General features: G+C 38.1%; 1 protein-coding gene across 1 annotated transcript in view; it reads left to right on the plus strand.

Moving 5' to 3' along the window:
* Positions 1–21,586, plus strand: part of LOC127846221 (guanine nucleotide-binding protein G(s) subunit alpha-like) — a 68,114-nt gene extending 46,528 nt beyond the window's left edge. Inside the window, exons 4-6 of the mRNA XM_052377391.1 lie at positions 124–243; positions 15,081–15,178; positions 21,322–21,586. Of these exons, the coding sequence (XP_052233351.1) occupies positions 124–243; positions 15,081–15,178; positions 21,322–21,586 (483 nt within the window). The remainder of the gene's footprint in view (positions 1–123; positions 244–15,080; positions 15,179–21,321) is intronic.
* The last annotated feature ends 389 nt before the right edge of the window (positions 21,587–21,975 follow it).

The following is a 21,975-nucleotide window of genomic DNA, read 5'->3' on the forward strand; positions in this document are numbered from 1 at the left end:
ATTTCAGCAAATAAACAAGCACAAACAAATATTGAGATCCTGAGTGCTGTGGTTTTTGTTGAAGCATTTACGACTATAATTGTGACATTGCATCCCATAGTGAGGCTGCTGTTCTATTTACAGACCATCACTGGTGCCATGTCCGTGCTGAATCCACCAGTCATGCTAGAAAATCCGGATAACCAGTTCCGAGTGAACTACATACAGAACGAGTCAATGGTGCCTGACTTTGATTACCCAACAGTAAGTACATTTCAATGGTGCCTAACTTTCATAGACTTAAATATTTCCCTATTAAGAGACTCTCACTATTAAATCAAGTTTGACCCGGTATTTCGGGCCTTCACTGCGTCTAGTTGATAAGTATTTATAGTGTGACAAACAATACACCCGAACGCTCAATACCATAACAGTTGGCGTCATTGGCGTAAAGCGCATGTACCACCCATGACAATGTCCTTTCACTGCTGCCTAGCACCCGGGTTACACGCAGTCCTCGAGGATTATACATTGACAAAATATATAATCTATAATGAACAATGTAAATGGTAATTGTCTGTAATGAAAGAAGAAATAAAACGAGTCTATATCTCTATGATTTATCACTCACCTCAAGAAAATCCCCAAAATGATGTCCATTCCAAGTTTGATGTTTTATTCAGAGTTCGCATAATATAGTGCATTTTGTATAGTACCCAAAATCTGGTGGCATATTAAATGTAAATGTTTGCTCCTGTCTAGAACTTTGTAATAATTACACTCCAAAGTGTGTTTCTTTCAAGAAATATATGAAAATGAGAAGCTTTTCCATATATGTAATCCAAACAAACACACAATCAGTTATTTCATTTGCAATATGAGGACTTTTATTATTAAATTGTGTAGAAATTATCTTCATGGAATATATACAATTTAAACACCAATTTCTTAAATTCGTATTGAAAGTTACTTTGTTTAAGTTTCAAAAATTGTCAGATGAAAGTACGTAATAATGCGTGGCCAGCAAACCATTGAGGTAAACGCTTCCCATTTCAAACGGTGAAGTTGTCAATAATATTCATAACCCCGAGTCGATTTCGTCTATCTTTTCTATTAATAGATCGTTTATGTACAAGCTAGCCGAAATGACCGTTAGTAAAATCTCAGTAGACGGGTTGTTTCCCGGCTATTGAATGTTCTTACGATACGGTTACAATGTACTGATAATTTATGTGCGTTTATTTCCGACTGTATTTCCGCAACATTTGGTATTTAAAAAGAAACGACGAGAGACAGACTAGGAAAATGATTTTACACTTAGTGTTTCTTTGTTTGCTGTTTAATTGAAATTATTTTAATTGGACATTAAAAGAAATGTTAAGAAAGACTAATAAACCGAGGAACTTGTGTTTTATGTAGTTATTCACGGAATAATTTAAATATAAATTAAACTAGATTGGAATGAATCTCTGACTTTGTTATACATTTGACCACGCTTTGTTATACGGAGAAATTGACATTAGGATGGAAATAAACTGCATTTACTCAGTTAATACGATCAACGTCATTACGGCAAATTGCACATGGCGTTGTTAAGTAAACTGAATAACGTCACAGAGGTAAATTACCAAGTTTCAGCAATAAAAAAACAACAAGAAATCTAAAAACTCTTTATTTATCAATTATACACTACGAGACCCGTGATTTTTGCCTAATTTGCGAAGTCAAGGCGGGCATTTTGCTTTTTGGGTGGAAAATCACCGCGATTTCACGTGACTCGTCACTCCGACGTCGCGCGAGAGCAAGATAATCTTCGCGCTAAATCCCCTCAATGTTGTGGTGATTCGCTGCGATTCGCCGCAATTCGCCGTGATCGCAGTGACAACGATGACTCGCCAATTCATGCATAGAAACCGAATCGTATCGATAACTTTATACATGTACATAATGCTTCTAATGTTCACAAATAGGGCGCCGTCACAAATATCCGATAATCCAACATCAAACAAATAATCTTGAACATTTATGTCAGTAAATATGTTTGAGAATTTCATTAAAACAACCATATGACTACGCCATTTTTCAGAAGTGTAAAGAGTACAGCGCATAATGTGGGACACAGCTTTCATAGGACGAGCGTATTTAAATTTAGATTGATACAATACGATCTTACAAAAAAACGTTTTATTGCGTCATACGCCTTCATGTAAAAACGTTTTCCTCCTGGAAATTGTGCTATTAATGCATAATATTATCAAAACATTTTTTTCACACGTAAAGCGTTGTAACAAATTAATATACAATTCAAAACCAATATACCATAAGTATAAATGTTCCGTTAAATTCCCAAATGAGAATAAAAATTTATAATCCGAAACACACTTCTGATGTTTTAATGTTAACACGACGTTTACAAATGCTTTCAATATAGTTATCATGTATATTTCCCGACAAAAGAGCGCGAAAATTATGCGGCAATGTACAAGGTCAAGGTATACGAGTGTGCAAGTATTGATTTTTTATACAAACTGCGTAGCGCATAGAACATTGAATTCTGTTGATTTCGGTTAAATGTTTCGTTGGTATTTTTATAACAGTTATATCGCCAACAATTTGATATTTCTTTTAAAGTCAATTCAAATCAAACACGCCGTATCCGTATCGTTACTGATAGAAGTAAAACATAATACCTTGACCTGTATAGTTTTTTTGTTGTGAGAGACCATCTGAGTAAAAGCCAAAAAATATATCTAAACTGTTATTTTTTGTCAATGCCCTTTGATCCATTATCGCACTTAATTGGCAGCGCCATCCTGTTGTTTCTGTGATTGTCACATCTTTTCACAGTTTGAACACGTACAAAGAGTGCCAATTAGACACTTGAACAAACACTATCACCTGCTGGACAGTACACACTTAATAATCAAATGTTGAGGGTTTTTTGTTTTTTGCGTGAAAACCCAGAGAAATGCATGTACATTATACATCATCATAAATTTATTGAACTCTGCGAACGCTAAGTGCTACGTTGATATACTTGTGTTTTTTTTTCCAGCAAAACAAACACAATGTTTAACGGCTTTAATGTATAGGCAATGATGTAATAACAACAAATTATATACCACGATGTCATAATAACATGTACTTAAAAATAGAACAGTAATGTATTTCCGATTTCCGGCTTTGTGCATGTATGTACAACGCTCGGAAAGTAACGCGAGTAACACGAGTTATCCGCATTGGAGCCTGAAGCAGAAAATAAATAAGTATAGCATATTTTAGTCCAAATAATTAGATGTAATCTACCGATTACATTTAACCTTTAAATGAAAGTGTTACTTAAACAATTTTCCGTGTCTTAAGGCGCGAATAATTTGCTAAACACTGTTAACAAAAAGGCTACACGTTATAATTCTTAATGAAATGCAAAAATAAGTATTAACATAATTAATAACGTCAATAAACACACACGGTAAGATCAAAGTTTAAATGGAAAACTTATATCATATTTCTTGTAAATAACCAAATTATTAGTTTCGTCGAAATCAAATACCATGTAGAGAAACAAGGTATTTATAACCGACTAATGACGAAACACTATGCAACTTTCAATTTACACAGTGCCACGCTACATGTATATTGCAACAATATGGAATTTGAACAGTGGTAGTGTATTCGGGCCTGGAATATAATTGATTGTAAGTTTTAATAAACATTCTGCTAATGCAATTAGTTAAATAATGTTTACATGTTATGTTAAATAATTATTGCATGATCATTCTTCTGCGCTGTTATATTAATTTGGAGCCGTTAAAGCTTCCGACATTACTTCATCACGTTCATGTCGGAACGGGAGTATTTTAGCTAATACGCCCATTGCATACAACAACAGCAAAAGCTTTATTATTGCAATGTATAATGTAAGTGTATACATATATGTTACATGTACATGTAATGTAGTGTAACCCTTAATGTAAATCTCTTAAAAAGGTGAACCACGGCGGTTCGCAAAGATTTGCGGTGATTCGCGCTGATTGCGTATCAGCGAGATACATCGCGCGACGCTCGCCGAGACATCACCCAAATTTTCTTGTCGCTCGGAATCATCGCAATTTGTCACGTTGCATCGATTGCGGTGATGCGAGAATCGCGGCAAAAATCACGGGTCGCGTAGTGTAGCTTAGCCATAAACAGTATACTTATTTATAGCACTCCATGTCATACTTTGCCTACCTAATCAATATTGTTGCAGAGACATAAAATTGTTATAGAACTAGACCAGAGATTATAAAGTTTTGATATGCTGACAAATTTTGAAAATTGCCTTGTCGAAGACAGTAAAATGAGAACAGTCACATTTCAGGAGTTAATATAACAGATGTGATTATCATTACAATATTTGTATCCCCCCCCCTTCCAAGAAGGCGACATATAGCAAAAAGTATTGTCTCAGACATAATTCTGCCATATATTGATGGATACTGAGACCAGATATATCCTTCAAATCCTGTTTTTCGTATGTCCTCCACTTGCTGGACGTTTTTCTAAAGTCCATCCATCTGATGTGTTGTGTGTAATACATGTACCCATCTGCTTAACCCATTTATGCCTAGTGGACTCTCCCATCCTTCTAAATTGGATCAATTTATTTCCAAAATTAATGATGTCTAGTATATTTATTTCTATATTAAGAATATTTCTTACAAAAATTCCTGTAAGCAAACAGCACAGACCCTGATGAGATGCCGCATCATTTTTTTTTTCTAGACTCAAGGCATAAATGGGTTAATAATAATAAATTACACTTAAAGGTCAAAGGTCAAATTTGGCCACAATTAAGAACAGCTTGAAAATTTCTTTCTCAGCCATGACTTTTTATGCCCCCCTTCGAAGAAGAGGGGGTATATTGTTTTGCACATGTCGGTCCGTCGGTCGGTCGGTCCGTCCACCAGATGGTTTCCGGATGATGACTCAAGAATGCTTACGCCTAGGATCATGAAACTTCATAGGTACATTGATCATGACTGGCAGATGACACCAATTGATTTTCAGGTCACTAGGTCAAAGGTCAAGGTCACAGTGACTCAAAACAGTAAAATGGTTTCCGGATGATAACTCAATAATGCTTAAGCCTAGGATCATGAAACTTCATAGGTACATTGATCATGACTGGCAGATGACCCCTATTGATTTTCAGGTCACCAGTTCAAAGGTCAAAGGTCACAGTGACTAGAAACAGTAAAATGGTTTCCGGATGATAACTCAAGAATGCTTACGCCTAGGATCATGAAACTTCATAGGAACATTGATTATGACTGGCAGATGACCCCTATTGATTTTCAGGTAACTAGGTCAAAGGTCAAGGTCACAGCGACTCGAAACAGTAAAATAGTTTCAGGATGATAACTTAAGAATGCTTACGCCTAGTATCATGAAACTTCATAGGTACATTGATCATGACTCGCAGATGACCCCTATTGATTTTGAGGTCACAAGGTCAAAGGTCAAGGTCACGGTGACCCGAAATAGTAAAATGATTTTCGGATGATAACTCAAGAACGCTTTTGCCTAGGATCATGACACTTCATAGGTAGATTGATCGTGACTCGCAGATGACCCCTATTGATTTTCAGGTCACTAGGTCAAAGGTCAAGGTCACAGTGACAAAAAAACGTATTCACACAATGGCTGCCACTACAACGGACAGCCCATATGGGGGGCATGCATGTTTTACAAACAGCCTTTGTTTTTATTTCAATTTGACATTTTTTCCATTCGCTGGTAATTCGAAAAATTTGAAAATAATGGCCATAGGTACAAGATTGAACATTGAAAAATTAACTTCTACTCATACAAGAAACCATGGATAGTTCTGAGATATATATCATAATTGGCTTTAATTGCATTTATTTTTATGCGGGGTCTTAGAAACTTGACAGCAAACAAATTGCAGAAGAAAGATACATTTCATGTTCTGGTTTTCTAGAAATATTTGTAACATGCAGATTTAGTGCAAACTATGTTACCTGACATACACATGTACATGAGTCATTTCTCGTTTGTGTGCGAAGGTTTATCAAGAGGAAAAGTACATAGAAAAGCTTAAATTAGAATCTCTCATATTATTGTTCCCATGATGTCTGGATTAGAACCTTTGATGGGGGAAGGCATTTATACTTGTGAGGTATTCATATTTCGCCTTTTATAAAGGATTTTTGGTTTTACAAGTTTGTGCTTGTCAAACATAAAATAACTTAAGTTTAAATATTTTCATTGTGTAAAAACTGTTTTTTGTTTTTCTGTAGTATAGAAAACATTTTATGCCATGGATAGAACATGAGAAAATGTCATCATTGTTCAATTTATTAACAAACCATGTGCTAAAAATACTAGAGACTTATGCATGAATATATGTAAAGAATGACTTATCCACATTATAGTAAATTCTTCCAAGTAAAACCATTTTAACTGTTATGTGAATTAAATCCATTTTAGGAAGGTAAACTTAGAGATCTTTTTGTTCTTTTTAGCCCTTCTGAGCTAATGCTGGTGTTGAACTTTTGTGTTCACTTTTTATCTGTCATTCATCCTCCTTTGTCACATTTGTCTGTTTAACACTCTAGAGGCCACTTTTATTCTGCAAACTTTGTGAAACTTGATCAGGACATTTTTTCAATGATATCTAGGCTGAGTCTGATAATAGTTTTGGTCTGTTGGGTTTTTTGTGTCAAATTTGGGGCTGAAATTCAGTGCCATTTTGGCCCCGTTCCCTATCTCAAATGGAATATTTTCCCAAATGACTGCCTACAATTCGCAATCGCAGGTTTCCAAAACTGCTGTAACTGCTCTTGAGAACAGTCAAACAAATAGTGTTTTTTGTCATTCAGTAAATTATAACAAAGGAGGCATTTTAATTGTAGTTAGTGTAATGTTATGTGTAAAATGTAGATCTATTGTATCTGATACTTATGTTTAGCAGATGTAACAGAGTTACAATCAACCCACCTCTGTTACTAATATACTATGTTAGCATTTCCAACCACCAAAATGGTTTCAATATTTCAGCTGGCGATTTAACTTGAAAATGTAAAAAAAAAATCAGTTTCTCTTAATGTATCAATATTCCGTATTTTTAAGGAGCACTCGGTACCTACTTCTGCGGAGAATTGCCATAAATTTCACATAGGGTAATAGCTTATCCACAGATAAGATCAAATATTAAAGTCAGTAAAGCCACATTAAACGGTTATGTATGACAAAGATGCTTTACAAGAAATTAGCCGGTAACTTTCAAGACGCCAAACTGTGATGTTCACTGTCCAATCAGGTATGAGAAAGCCTATGAAGGGGGGGGGGGGGGGGGTTAACTGGCAACTATAATTTTTTATAAGCATATAGTAGCCGCTTCGTCTGTCCCTGCGTGTGTGTGTGCGTCCGTCCGTGCACAATTTTTGTCCGGGCTATGTCTCAGCAGCTAATGACCGCAATTTAATGAAACTTTATGGGAAGCTTCACTACCAAGAGGAGATGTGCATATTATCAGCGGGTTTTAGTCGGATGATTTTTCACAGAGTTATGGCCCTTTGAAATTTTCCATTAACTGTACATATAATGCAATTATTGTCCGGGCTTTTTCTCAGCAACTAATGACCTAAATTCAATGAAACTTTATGGGAAGCTTCACTACCAAGAGGAGATGTGCATATTATCAGCGGGTTCTGGTCGGATGATTTTTCACAGAGTTATTGCCCTTTGAAATTTTCCATTAACTGTACATATAGTGCAATTCTTGTCCGGGCTATTTCTCAGCAACTAATGACCGGAATTCAATGAAACTTTATGGGAAGCTTCACTACCAAGAGGAGATGTGCATATTATCAGCGGGTTCTGGTCGGATGATTTTTCCCAGAGTTATGGCCCTTTGAAATTTTCTATAAAAAAATTCTTGTCCCCCTTACTACTGTGCCCTCAAGACATTTCCTTTTATCTGAATATATAGTGCAATATTGTGACAAAAAAAACTTTTGGGGAGCATCACCTGTCTCCGACAGTTTCTTGTTGACATTGGTCATGAAGTAAGCATTTACCAGAAATTGATTTATAAGGAGTCACAGTTTTTCCATTTACTTAATGAACAAAAGTTATTAAAACAGTACATTAAAGACGATATCGGGCATAATCATCACACCTTTTTTACTGTGAACAATTAGTGTAAACAAACTGTTAACAATTCTTACTTATGAAAAGTGAAATGCAAATCGTGAACAATTAATTACATATGACAAGTAAGTTGTGCAAACAATATTTATTAAGAATTTTGTGCCATAGCAATTTAATTCTTGTACATGTATATTCATAATGTCGAATAATAGAATGATTTACAACAGTTTTTTTACAACGGCGTGATATTATTTGCTGCTGCACCATTAACTATACATGTATATCATGTAAAATAGGTTCGCGAAATTGTTTCTGTTGTCTGTCAAGTTCCACACATGGAAAGCGTGCGTGTTGCAACAGACCATGTATTGTAACGGAATCATAAAACATTGAACTAAGTACATGCAGTATTTTAAAATGAGCAAATTATATGCTGTTGTTAATTTTTTGTAAGTATCATACACAAAGCGACAGGTACATTCATATACAGTACAGGCACCGTGTATTTAAACAAAAATGCCTGTCCGCGTTGTTCACTTTTCCCGATGGGTGACATTTTGCGGAGGGCGGACACGCTACTGACCGCGATGTTTGGCGAACACTCGAAATCGCCGCGATTTCACTCTATCGTTAACGGGAACACCAGTGATCACCGCGATGCTGCGCAGCCACCGTAAACACCTGTCTGCGAGAGTCATTCACGCGTTTTAAATGTAAATGTACAAAAGAAAATCATATACTACATGTAGATATTACATGCATGTGCACATGTATGCGTACTTAAATTCGGACAGTACGTAAAGTCGGAAACGTAAATAAAGCCTTTAAATGATCAATACTATTGACTCTTATGGTGTTAATCAATGCAACCTTTTTAACAACAAATACAGAGTTTCAAAGAAATCAAGAGAGTATTAAATCTTTTATTTACTTGTGTCCGACTTTAAGTACTGTCCGAATTTACGTATTGCATCCGTATGTTACGACACTTGTGTGCAGTCCTAATATACAATACAATAATTGTTTCAATAATGAAGGAACTGATACAGCGTAACAGTTACGATACAGCATGTTTAAATTATATTTTTTTAAGAGGAAATGTCAATGTCAAATAATTTGCGAAATACCCCGGTTCTTTAGTTGAAATTCACAACAAAACTTTTAATGGAAATTAAATGATCACAATGTTGTACTTGCTACAAAAAAATTATTTACAAATAAATACACCCACGCCAATTTTCGCGCGCTTTTTATCTGGACAAAGAAATTCATTTATTTCATGTAGAATTTGTAACCTAAAATAGCTGTACACGACGCGTGCAAACCGTGTCAGGTGATTTACGCATGATGCACTTCAACGGTCCTGATTGGAAGCTTATTTCATCATATATTTAAATAGAATCATATGCCGAAATTCATTTGACACTTTTGAAAATTTCAAACATTTGTGTTTATGACTCTTATCGTCTATACTACCCACCCATAATTTGGTTTTAAAAATATAAATCAGGCATATATGGGATATCGAGTAATGGATACAGATAGGAAAAGTTGCATGTACATGAATGCAATTGAGACAGTTGACACGTATGTATCGGGGAATCCGGAGACTCTGGATAATACGATTACTACAATGAGTTATGAGTTCTCCATGGCTTCAAAATGTTAAATGAATAATCAAACAATCAATTAACACTCCTCCAGGTTCGGTATCCTACAGCTAGGTGCGAACGCGGTTTTCTTTTATACGCGGCGTTTAAAAAGACAAAAAACACTGTCATGGGCATTGGTGTGAAATACATTATTCATTATCACTTTTAAATGAAAGAGATCAATACAATACGGTTATGTTCAATTATTTTATTTTAAGCAAACAGGATGCCTTATGGCAGACAGTCCCCGCGACATTTGATCTGAACACCCATCGGGGGGTTCATATTGGTAAGCGAACACAGTGAGATGAACACCGCGGCGAGTGGCGTTTGTTTAAGTGCCTGTACTGTTTAGTGCAAATTAGTTTATGATGTGGGACGCAGATCTCCAGATAATTTTTTCAGCCGAGGGGTATTTCACTCATGAACTTTTTAATTGATGAGTAAAAATCAAAATCCGATAATTTTATGGAGTATTTATGTTCAAAGGATCAGAATTTATAATAAATTGTACATGTAGTGTTAACTCGCTATAACAAGCAGTCTTGTACACAATAAAGCAATCCCTTTTGTTTTATTTAACAGTTTTTCTGTTTTATTTGCCCTTGACTTATGAGCAGCCATTAATCTCTTTTTCCGTCTTGATTTGCCAAGCCACTGTTTAGCACACACTGTTCAGCCACGATCAAAATCTTCTAAGCTTGGCCAACAAAACTTGTTTATTATATGTGTATTTTGGCTGCCATTTAAAAAGTGCTTGAAGTAAAAAGGGTTTTTCATACTAGTGCCACACAAGAGATGAACTGATAGCAAAAATTATATGCTTGATGTTGGGCGTTTCGGTGTCATCGAATGTGATGTCAAATGTTTTTACCGTAAGCGTATATAGCGTTTCTCAACAATGCGGCGAGGAGCGGGTTGTGTCAACATCGGCCTTGATCGTGGGCCAAAATGAAATGATGCCCTTCTGATTGAGGAGTAAATTAGGTTGGGAACCACATTCTATACACACAAATTAGGTCGGGAACCACATTCTATACATAGATGGTGATGTCACAACGTTTTTACCGGTGGCAACAAAATTTTAAGTCATGCGTATTTTCTTTTTCTCATGCGTATTTTACGCTAATACGTATCTTATCTGGCCCTCTGGTGGGACGTCATAGTAACGCTGAAATTTGGCTACTACTGTTTTTTCCTCAGAGCCTCGAGAATATGATTGAAGAAATGTGAAAATCTTCAACCAGTGTATATTAAAAGAACCTGCCTTGTAACTGCCTTTGTAAAGATAAGTTAATCAAACAAGGGGATTTATTATCTCTTGAAAACTTCCACCCCCACCTCCAATTTATTCTTGGCTTGTGATAATTTAGGTTGTAATATGTGCCTGCTTGCCATTGATAACATAGGCTATTTATAGGTGTACTTAAATCTCAGTAAGTTTGCGAGTATAATGAAGGTGAATTGGGGGTTTGATCTTTGATATTTATTCAAACTAATACTGCAAAAAAGTATTGACGAAGTTAAGCAATAAAATACCTGTTATTAAAAATACTTTGTGTGGGGACTGGTCTGATTTTTATGCCCCCTATTTGAAGAAGAGGGGGTATATTGTTTTGTACATGTCGGTCCGTCTGTATGTCCGTATGTCCGTCCGTCCACCAGATGGTTTCCGGATGATAACTCAAGAACGCTGAGGCCAAGGATCATGAAACTTCATAGGTACATTGATCATGACTCGCAGATGACCCCTATTGATTTTGAGGTCACTAGGTCAAAGGTCATGGTCACGGTGACCCGAAATAGTAAAATGGTTTCTGGATAACTCAAGAACGCTTATGCCTAGGATCATGAAACTTCATAGGTACATTGATCATGACTCGCAGATGACCCCTAATGATTTTCAGGTCACTAGGTCTGAGGTCAAGGTCACGGTGACCTTAAATAGTCAAATGGTTTCTGGATGATAACTCAAGAACGCTTATGCCTAGGATCATGAAATTTCATAGGTACATTGATCATGACTCGCAGATGACCCCTATTGATTTTCAGGTCATTAGGTCAAAGGTCAAGGTCAAGGAAAAAATGGACTGAAACAGAGCCCAGAAGACTCCAGTCAAAGAACCATAGCCGATTTTTGTAGGCCAATTCAAGTCAGAATGAACAATCTGTTGATAGACCCAAAATAAACGATAGAAACTTATTATTTCATGTGCAGAAGTCATTTATAACTCAGCACCTTGCATATAACCAGTAGACTGTAGACGATGCTCCTCTACATTTTTTAATGGATGCAACATGGGCTGCAATGATCTGTGGAATTGTGTTGTTTTTACCAGTACAAAATCTTATAAATGTAAAGAATTTTGGATTTAGCTCTTGTCCAAGTACGTGTGTTGGACATGTTTCATATATCACATGCATAAGCCATGAATAATTTAACAGGTCTTTGTTCAAAAGTCAACCATGGGTTCCTTATGTTCTAAGAGATGCCACCACTGGTAAAATCCCTGGAAGAGGAGGAGCTGCAACAGCTGCAGAAAGACCTTACCAGCCATGTCCAAGTGCTGCAAGCCCTGCAATCTGAAGAGGACTAATATCAGCTTGCCCACCAAGCCCTTGTTCAAGCGCAGCAAGCCCCGAAATCTAAAGAGGACGAATATCAGTTTGCCTACCTAGCCCTTGTCCAAGTGCAGCAAGCCTCGCACTCTGAAGAGGACGGATATCAGCTTGCCCACCTAGCCCTTGTCCAAGTGCAGCAAGCCTCGCACTCTGAAGAGGACAGATATCAGCTTGCTCACCTAGCCCTTGTCCAAGTGCAGCAAGCCCTGCAATCTAAAGAGGACTAATATCTGCTTGCCAACCTAGCTCTTGTCGAAGTGCAGCAAGCCTCGCACTCTGAAGAGGACGGATATCAGCTTGCCCACCTAGACCTTGTCCAAGTGCAGCAAGCCCTGCAATCTGAAGTGGACTAATATCAGCTTGCCCACCAAGCCCTTGTCCAAGTGCAATAAGCCCTGCAATCTAAAGAGGACGAATATCAGTTTGCCCACCTAGCCCTTGTCCAAGTGCAGCAAGCCCTGCAATCTAAAGAGGATAAATATCAGTTTGCCCACCTTGCTCTTGTCCAAGTGCAGCAAGCCCTGCAATCTGAAGAGGACAAATCAGCTTGCCTACCAAGCCCTTGTCTAAGTGCAGCAAGCCCTGCAATCTGAAGAGGACAAATATCAGCTTGCCCTCCCAGCTCTTGTCTAAGTGCAGCAAGCCCTGCAATCTGAAGAGGACGAATATCAGCTTGCCCACCTAGCCCTTGTCCAAGTACAGCAAGCCCGGCAATCTAAAGAGGACGGATATCAGCTTGCCCACCTAGCTCTTGTCCAAGTGCAGCAAGCCCTGCAATCTAAAGAGGACGGATATCAGCTTGCCTACCTAGCCCTTGTCCAAGTGCAGCAAGCCCTGCAATCTAAAGAGGACGGATATCAGCTTGCCCACCAATCCCTTGTCCAAGTGCAGCAAGCCTCGCAATTTGAAGAGGGCGATTATCAGCTTGCCCACCAATCCCTTGTCCAAGTACAGCAAGCCTGGCAATCTAAAGAGAACGGATATCAGCTTGCCCACCTAGCCCTTAACCAAGTACAGCAAGCCCGGCAATCTAAAGAGGACGCATATCAGCTTGCCCACCTAGCTCTTGTCCAAGTGCTGCAAGCCCTGCAATCTAAAGAGGACAGATATCAGCTTGCCCACCTAGCCCTTGTCCAAATGCAGCAAGCCCTGCAATCTGATGAGTACGAATATCAGCTTGCCCACCTAGCTCTTGTCCAAGTACAGCAAGCCCTGCAATCTAAAGAGGACGGATATCAGCTTGCCCACCTAGCCCTTAACCAAGTACAGCAAGCCCGGCAATCTAAAGAGGACGGATATCAGCTTGCCCACCTAGCCCTTAACCAAGTACAGCAAGCCCGGCAATCTAAAGAGGACGGATATCAGCTTGCACACCTAGCCCTTAACCAAGTACAGCAAGCCCGGCAATCTAAAGAGGACGGATATCAGCTTGCCCACCTAGCTCTTGTCCAAGTGCTGCAAGCCCTGCAATCTAAAGAGGACGGATATCAGCTTGCCCACCTAGCCCTTAACCAAGTACAGCAAGCCCGGCAATCTAAAGAGGACGGATATCAGCTTGCCCACCTAGCTCTTGTCCAAGTGCTGCAAGCCCTGCAATCTAAAGAGGACAGATATCAGCTTGCCCACCTAGCCCTTGTCCAAATGCAGCAAGCCCTGCAATCTGATGAGTACGAATATCAGCTTGCCCACCTAGCCCCTGTCCAAGTGCAGGAAGCCTCGCAATCTGAAGATGGCGAATATCAGCTTTCCCACCAATCCCTTGTCCAAGTACAGCAAGCCCGGCAATCTGAAGAGGACAAATATCAGCTTGCCCACCAAGCGCTTGTCCAAGTGCAGCAAGCCCTGCAATCTGATGAGAGCAAATAACAGCTTGCCCACCAGCCATTGAGCTACAGCTACAACATGTAGGCTCTGATTCAAAATTTTTAAACCGTTGCAATTGAAATGTATTTTTTTTTAAGTTTGAGAGATTTCAATAAATATTTTATTTGCTATTAAAAACGCTTAATTAATCGAAAAAAACTCCCCAGAATGCGCCAAATTGCACCATTTCACGTCAATTTTAAATTTTTCTTAACGGAGGCCGCAATCACCTTACAGGTGGGTAACCCTTTCCACACTTACCCCGCTTGCTGCTTTGCGGCTAGAGCGTGCTGCAAGCTGCGTTTAATCGCCAGCTACTCAATTAGTAAAGCTGGCTTTTGTTATGGAGAACACTGGTTCTGGTAAACTAGCTTAGCCATTAAAGAGTGACTCGTTTAATCAACCACAGTAATGTAACTGTAATACTGTTGAAAATTTGCGCACAATCCAACAAGCAAATAAAGTGATATAAACCCTGTTAGTTAAGGGTTAAGGTAACATCTGTAAACATGTATTGCATCTGTCTATATTAAAATTTACTAGTGTGTTCTGAAATTTCATCAATGTCTTCAAAAGATTCCCCATTGTCTTATGAATATTCACCAGTTATCATCAGAAATTTGAGCAATGTTTTCTCTAAATTCACCTGTGTCTTCTGCAGTTGTCATGTGGAAATTCATGTGTGTTTTCAGAAATTTTAACAGTTTCTTCTGAAATGCCATCAGTTGTTCTGACAAATTCACCAGTGTGTTCCGAAATTTCACCACTTTCTTTTGAAATTTTACAATTGTTGTTCTGTTGCAGGAGTTCTATGAACACACAGAAATTCTCTGGAAAGACAAGGGAGTCCAAAGCTGTTTTGAACGATCCAATGAATACCAGTTAATAGATTGTGCCCAATAGTAAGTACTTGTGTACCAATAAGTGTGTTAAGTTGACAGGGGCAGTGCTCTCACTGGTTTGATGTGCTTAAACCTTATCTACCAATCAAATGTTCAGATGGGGTAATCACATGATAGTCAAGATGGCGACTACCATGCTGAGACAGTTTTTTACTGTTTTGTACCCTTTATTATTTTTGTTTAATTTTTAAATGACATTAACTGTCCAGCCATATCAGTTAAAATGTTGTAAGCATTTATTTCGTATTAAAATTGGCTGTATATCTTGACTTTACTCCCCGCAAATTTTCTTAGTGGAGCGGTCATTAGGTCATCCCACTAAGAAATTTCACAGCGATTTAAGTCAAGATATAGAGCCAATATTAATACTACAGTAAAGGCACCGTGTACTTAAACAAACACCACTCGCCGCGGTGTTCATCTCACTGTGTTCGCTTACCAATATGAACCCCGCGATGGGTGTTCAGATCAAATGACGCGGGGGCTGAATCACCGCGGACCCATAATATCTACCGCGATGTTCATCGTGTTTGCTTAAAATGAAATAATTGAACATAACCGTATTGTATTGATCTCTTTCATCTAAAAGTGATAATGAATAATGCATTTCACACCCATGCCCATGCCAGTGTTTTCTGTCTTTTTAAACGCAGCGTATAAAAGAAAACCACGTTCGCACCTAGCTGTAGGATACCAAACCTGGAGGAGTGTTAATTGAGTGTTTGATTATTCAATTAACAGTTTAAAGCCATGGAGAACTCATAACTGATTGTAGCAATCGTATTATCCCGAGTCTCTGGATTCCCCGATACATACGTGTCAACTGTCTCAATAGCATACATGCAACTTTTCCTATCTGTATCCATTACTTGATAATCCCATATATGCCTGATTTATATTTTTAAAACCAAATTATGGGTGGGTAGTATAGACGATAAGAGTCATAAACACAAACGTTTAAATTTTCGAAAGTGTCAAATGAATTTCGGCATATGATTCTATTTAAAGATATGATGAAATAAGCTCCCAATCAGGACCGTTGTATTGCAACATGCGTAAATCACCTGACACGGTTTGCACGCGTCGTGTACAGCTATTTTAGGTTACAAATTCTACATGAAATAAATGAATTTCTTTATCCAGATAAAAAGGGCGCGAAAATTGGTGTAGGTGTATTTATTTGTAAACAAAAATTTCGTAGTGAGTACAACATTAAGATCATTTAATTTCCATTAAAAGTTTAGTTTTGAATTTCAACTAAAGTACCGGGGTATCTCGCCAATTATTTGGCATTGACATTTCCTCTTAATAAAATATAATTTGAGCACGCTGTATTGTTATCGTTACTCTGTATCAGTTCCTTCATTATTGAAACAATTATTGTATTGTATACGGACTGCATACAAGTGTCGTAACATACGGGTGCAATACGTAAATTCGGACAGTACTTAAAGTTTGACACAAGTACATAAATGATTTAATACTCTCTTGATTTCTTTGAAACTCGGTATTTGTTGTTAAAAAGGGCAATCGCATTGATTAACACCAAAAGAGTCAATAGAATTGATCATCTAAACGCTTTATTTACGTTTCCGACTTTACGTACTGTCCGAATTTAAGTACACATACATGCGCACATACATTTAATATCTACATGTAGTATATGATTTTCTTTTGTACATTTACATTTAAAACGCGTGAATGACTCTCGCAGACAGGTGTTTACGGTGGCTGCGCAGCATCGCGGTGATCATGGGTGTTCCCATTAACGATAGCGTGAAATCGCGGCTTTTTCGGGTGTTCGTCGAACACCGCGGTCAGTAGCGTGTCTGCCTCCCGCAAAATGTCACCCATCGGGAAAAGTGAACACCGCGGACAGGCGTTTTTGTTTAAGTACATGGTGCCTGTACTGTAAATAAACGCAAGTAACTTACTTTTTGAAATGGCTGGAAAGTGAGCAGCATTAAAAAATTAATACAAGTAATAAAGGGTATAAAACAGCCAAAAATACCTGCCTCAGCATGAATGTCGCCATATTGACTATCGAGTATTACCCTCTCTGTGTTTGCATCTAGAAAAGTGTTGCAGAAAAGATTGACTTTGATTCTGCCCAAATGTTTTTGAAAGTTAATCAATTGTTAACAGATGTAAGATTTTTGCAATAATAAAGATACATGTAATATAAAAGGATACTTTCACTTGACCATCCACAATTGTTTCAAATATTGTATAACAAAAAAAACAAACATTTTAAAATTTAATTTATTCTTTTTGAAACCTTAAATTGGGAATTTTTATATCACATTTGGGAAAAAATATATACCTTTTTCTCTTGGAAATTGGTCCATATGACGGCCCCAAATTGTAACAAAAAAGTAACACTGTTAATTGATTTCACTCTGTATCTTTTAAAATCATTGTAATAGACTTATCCCGGAAAAGCACGAGTTTAGAAAAACCCACTAATCACCCTGGTACAAACAACGCTGGTTCATTATATCAACTAATGATAGCTTACAGCTTACTTTATTGGTTGATACAGTGTGTGATTTTGAAAGGATTATAAATGGGTCAGCTTTATTTGTACCAACAGATTAGTGGGTTTGTCCAAAAAGTAGTTTTTTCCGGGATACATGTATTGTACAATAATTTGTATTTGTTCCAAACCTTTGTGGAATACATGTAGTTTCTAAGAGTGCTGTGAAAAAAATGCAGCAAAGCTAGTTATAAATTGTAACATTTTTGCATTTAATTTGGAAGGAAATATATATATATATAGATTATAAGCATGTTATTACCTGTAGTATCAATATGAACAGTACTGACTAGTTATGTATTTAATTTAAAATACAAAACAGACATATCAGAGTTTAAATGTAAAATGCATCTTTATTGGTCAGTATTTGAAGTTGAGATTTTCATTAAAAGATTGAGTTACTAACTATTAAATCCAATAATTTGTAAATGTTCAAAATAACCTTGACTAGAGTGTGTCATTGGGTCGCTATAATATAAACTCAGATATGTAATCTTGAGATAACAATGGTTACAATAGCTCATCTGTAAATAGCTGATTGTGTCTAAAAATAGCTGAAGGAGCTGATAATATGTTGTAAAGTTGAGCTTCATTATCATGTTTTAATAACAAGAAAAATACTGCAGTTATGTGGTATCGTTAATGGGTAAGAATGCATATACATAGTTATCAATCAGGTGATATGAAAGGCACATCTATGTTGGCAGACTTGCAATTGTTTACAAAATCTTAAACCTCCAGGGTCAGGGCTTGAATATTTTGTGTGAAACATGGTCAAGTAGTCCTCTACTCTTCAACTCCATTATATCACGGCTCCTGGAGTCCAAAGATCGCGATGGAGATATATACGGCATGCGATATTACTTGTCAGGACATTCATGCATGTATATGTATGTATTAGCATAGGTTGGCAATTTTATAACACACTATTTATGTACTATCTTATTGCATTACGTGTTATATCCGTGTGTAATACATACCGTCGAAACCCGATGGTTCTGGGACTGGCAACAAAAGTTTGAGCCATTCAGAATTCGAGCCATCCGATTTCTATTAAACTTTTGTTTACCAATATTTTCACCTCCAGTTGAAGAGAACACATATTGCTTAAACTCCGTACTACTTCGTACTTTTTTTATGCCCCCTTCGAAGAAGAGGGGGTATATTGCTTTGCACATGTCGGTCTGTCGGTCCGTCCACTAGGTGGTTTCCGGATGATAACTCAAGAACGCTTAGGCCTAGGATCATGAAACTTCATAGGTACATTGATCATGACTCGCAGATGATCCCTATTGATTTTGAGGGCACTAGGTCAAAGGTCAAGGTCACTGTGACCCGAAATAGTAAAATGGTTTCCGGATGATAATTCAAGAACGCTTATGCCTAGGATCATGAAACTTGATAGGTAGATTGATCATGACTCGCAGATGACCCCTATTGATTTTCAGGTCACTAGGTCAAAGGTCAAGGTCACGGTGACCCGAAATAGTAAAATGGTTTCCGGATGATAACTCAAGAATGCTTAATCCTAGGATCATGAAACTTAATAGGTACATTGATTATGACTCGCAGATGACCCCTATTGATATTGAGGTCACTAGGTCAAAGGTCAAGGTCACGGTGACCCGAAATAGAAAAATGGTTTACGGATGATAACTCAAGAATGCTTATGCCTAGGATCATGAAACTTGATAGGTAGATTGATCATGACTCGCAGATGACCCCTATTAATTTTCAGGTCAAAGGTCAAGGTCACGGTGACCCGAAATAGTAAAATGGTTTCTGGATGATAACTCAAGTACGCTTATGCCTAGGTTCATGAAACTTCATAGGTATATTGATCATGACTGGCAGATGACCCCTATTGATTATCAGGACGCTAGATCAAAGGTCAAGGTCACAGTGCCAAAAAACGTATTCACACAATGGCTGTCAAGGTCACGTTGACTCAACTTAGAAAAATGGTTTCCGGATGATAACTCAAGATTGCTTACGCCTAGGATCATGAAACTTCGTAGGTACATTGATCATGACTCGCAGATGAAATAATGATGAAACTTGACCAGGATGTTTGTCTGGACAATATCTAGGTCAAGTTTGACATTTGGTAAAGAATGAATGAACCAACTCCTCTCAGGTGAGCAAACTAGGGCCATCTTGGCCCTCTTGTTTAATAAAGAACTTTGCAAATCTTCTTTTCTGAAACAGCAAGCGTTAGTGGTTCATTATTTTGTGTGTGTTTTCAATATGGGTCCTCTAGTTTGTTCCAATCATGCACCTTGAGTAGAACCTCTCAATGCCCCAGAAGTCACATTATTTAAAAATACTTATATAAAATAAATATCTTTGAAGCTGCAATGGTCAGGGGATACAAGCCTTTGAAAACATGAGGCCCAGTGGTGTTGACTTTGGCATCTAGCATTGTAGCATAGTATTGTGGGCCTCTACCTAGGTTTGTTTAAATCACGCTTATGGTTTCAAAATTAGCCATGCCGGGGTGTATGTGTGGGAATTTTTAATATTGAGTGAAAATTCATTGTTACCCTCAACAAACTTTTCTTAAAGCTCAAAGCTAACATATTTGGTATTTGCCATCAGGTTGTAGCCCATTGCAATAGTTGTCACAATCAATCACTTGTCCTTGAAACTGGCCGCACCCCATTACACAGGTAAGCAATCTATGGCAAAGAAATAGATTCATCTTATTCCTCTTCTTTACAGAGCTGTCTGCACAACTTATGAACTAAAGTAGTTCTGTGAATGATCAGAAAATGTATTGAATCAGATATTGAAGGAAATGATCTTAATCCTGTTTTAATATTGATCAGTAGAAATGTGAGAAGGGCCAATATCTACCAATACACAATTACACCACAGGGCTTCTGCATAGAATCAGCTGGAAAGAAAGGAGAATCAAATTGTTATTAGAGATTTCCAATGTTAGCATATGTTGTGTCTTACTCTGATTCACAAACTGAGCATTCAAAGTTGAAATTAAAGTCTATTAACAGTATGTGCTGTTGGTTTTAATGCTAAGTGAAAGGGACTATCAATATTATTTATGTTCATACACTTATTATATAATCACTAGAGCTTAAAAGAGATGAAATGGTGTTAAAGGCTAGATAGATTTAAGTGATTATTACAAGTGAAAACGCATCTTAAACACTTGACATCAACGTCAGTCAGTTATTTTTATAGCTTAAATACGTTACCTGCTATCTAGATAGCTACTTACTCAGAAGGATCGTATTTTATCCGGAAGCTTTCTGTCCGAATCCCACACTTGTCATAAACCTGTATAGGTCGGAACGGTCACATAGTGCAGTGCAACCAAAATCGGGATATTACCCAGAATCCATCACTCTTATTCCACATGCGATATACTAGGCTGACATTTTTGTTGTTTACTTAAATGTTGCTCTGTTTCGCTGGATTTTTCTGTTTTACAGAACTAGAGAAGTTTTGAATTGTGTTTTAAAATATTCTCCGTTATTATCCGATTATTTCTGTATTGTTTTGTGATTTTGTTTGTTTGTTTAAGGCAAATGCCTCAAACACGTGGTTCGTGTGGCCACATTAGAGCAGCTTGGGATAACCATGACAGCTGCCTTTCATGTGCCGGGTGCAACCAGGACAACTGCTGCCCTTTCTGTGTGAATTTGTCAGAAGAAACCTGGGCCACCAAGCGAAGACCATTCAAGAGCCGGAAACGCAACATGGGTGGCTCAGGTCAAAGTCGGGAAAGTTCGGCTAGCCGGGACTTTTCCCCACACGACCTCGACCACATGGCATCAGGAGATGCCATGCATCGGTCCTTGCCCGGTGATGACACCGGTCCGGGGACTTCACCGGTCACCGGTCAACATTGACCAGTCTGGTCAAGAAAACCGGTCATGCTATGACCGGTGTCGTCACCGGTCACTGACCAGTCTGGTCACCAGTCATGCTATGCTACCAAGGGAAGACCATTCAAGAGCCGGAAACGCAACATGGGAGGCTCAGGTCAAAGTCGGGAAAGTTCGGCTAGCCGGGACTTTTCCCCACACGACCTCGACCACATGGCATCAGGAGATGCCATGCATCGGTCCTTGCCCGGTGATGACACCTGTCTGGGGACTTCACCAGTCACCGGTCAACATTGATCAGTCCGGTCAAGAAAACCGGTCATGCTATGACCGGTGTCGTCACCGGTCACTGATCAGTCTGGTCACCAGTCATGCTATGACCTGTCCGGTCACCGGTCAACCGGTCATTGACC

This window comes from Dreissena polymorpha, chromosome 9 (genome assembly GCF_020536995.1).
Source record: "Dreissena polymorpha isolate Duluth1 chromosome 9, UMN_Dpol_1.0, whole genome shotgun sequence".
Lineage (NCBI taxonomy): Eukaryota > Metazoa > Mollusca > Bivalvia > Myida > Dreissenidae > Dreissena > Dreissena polymorpha.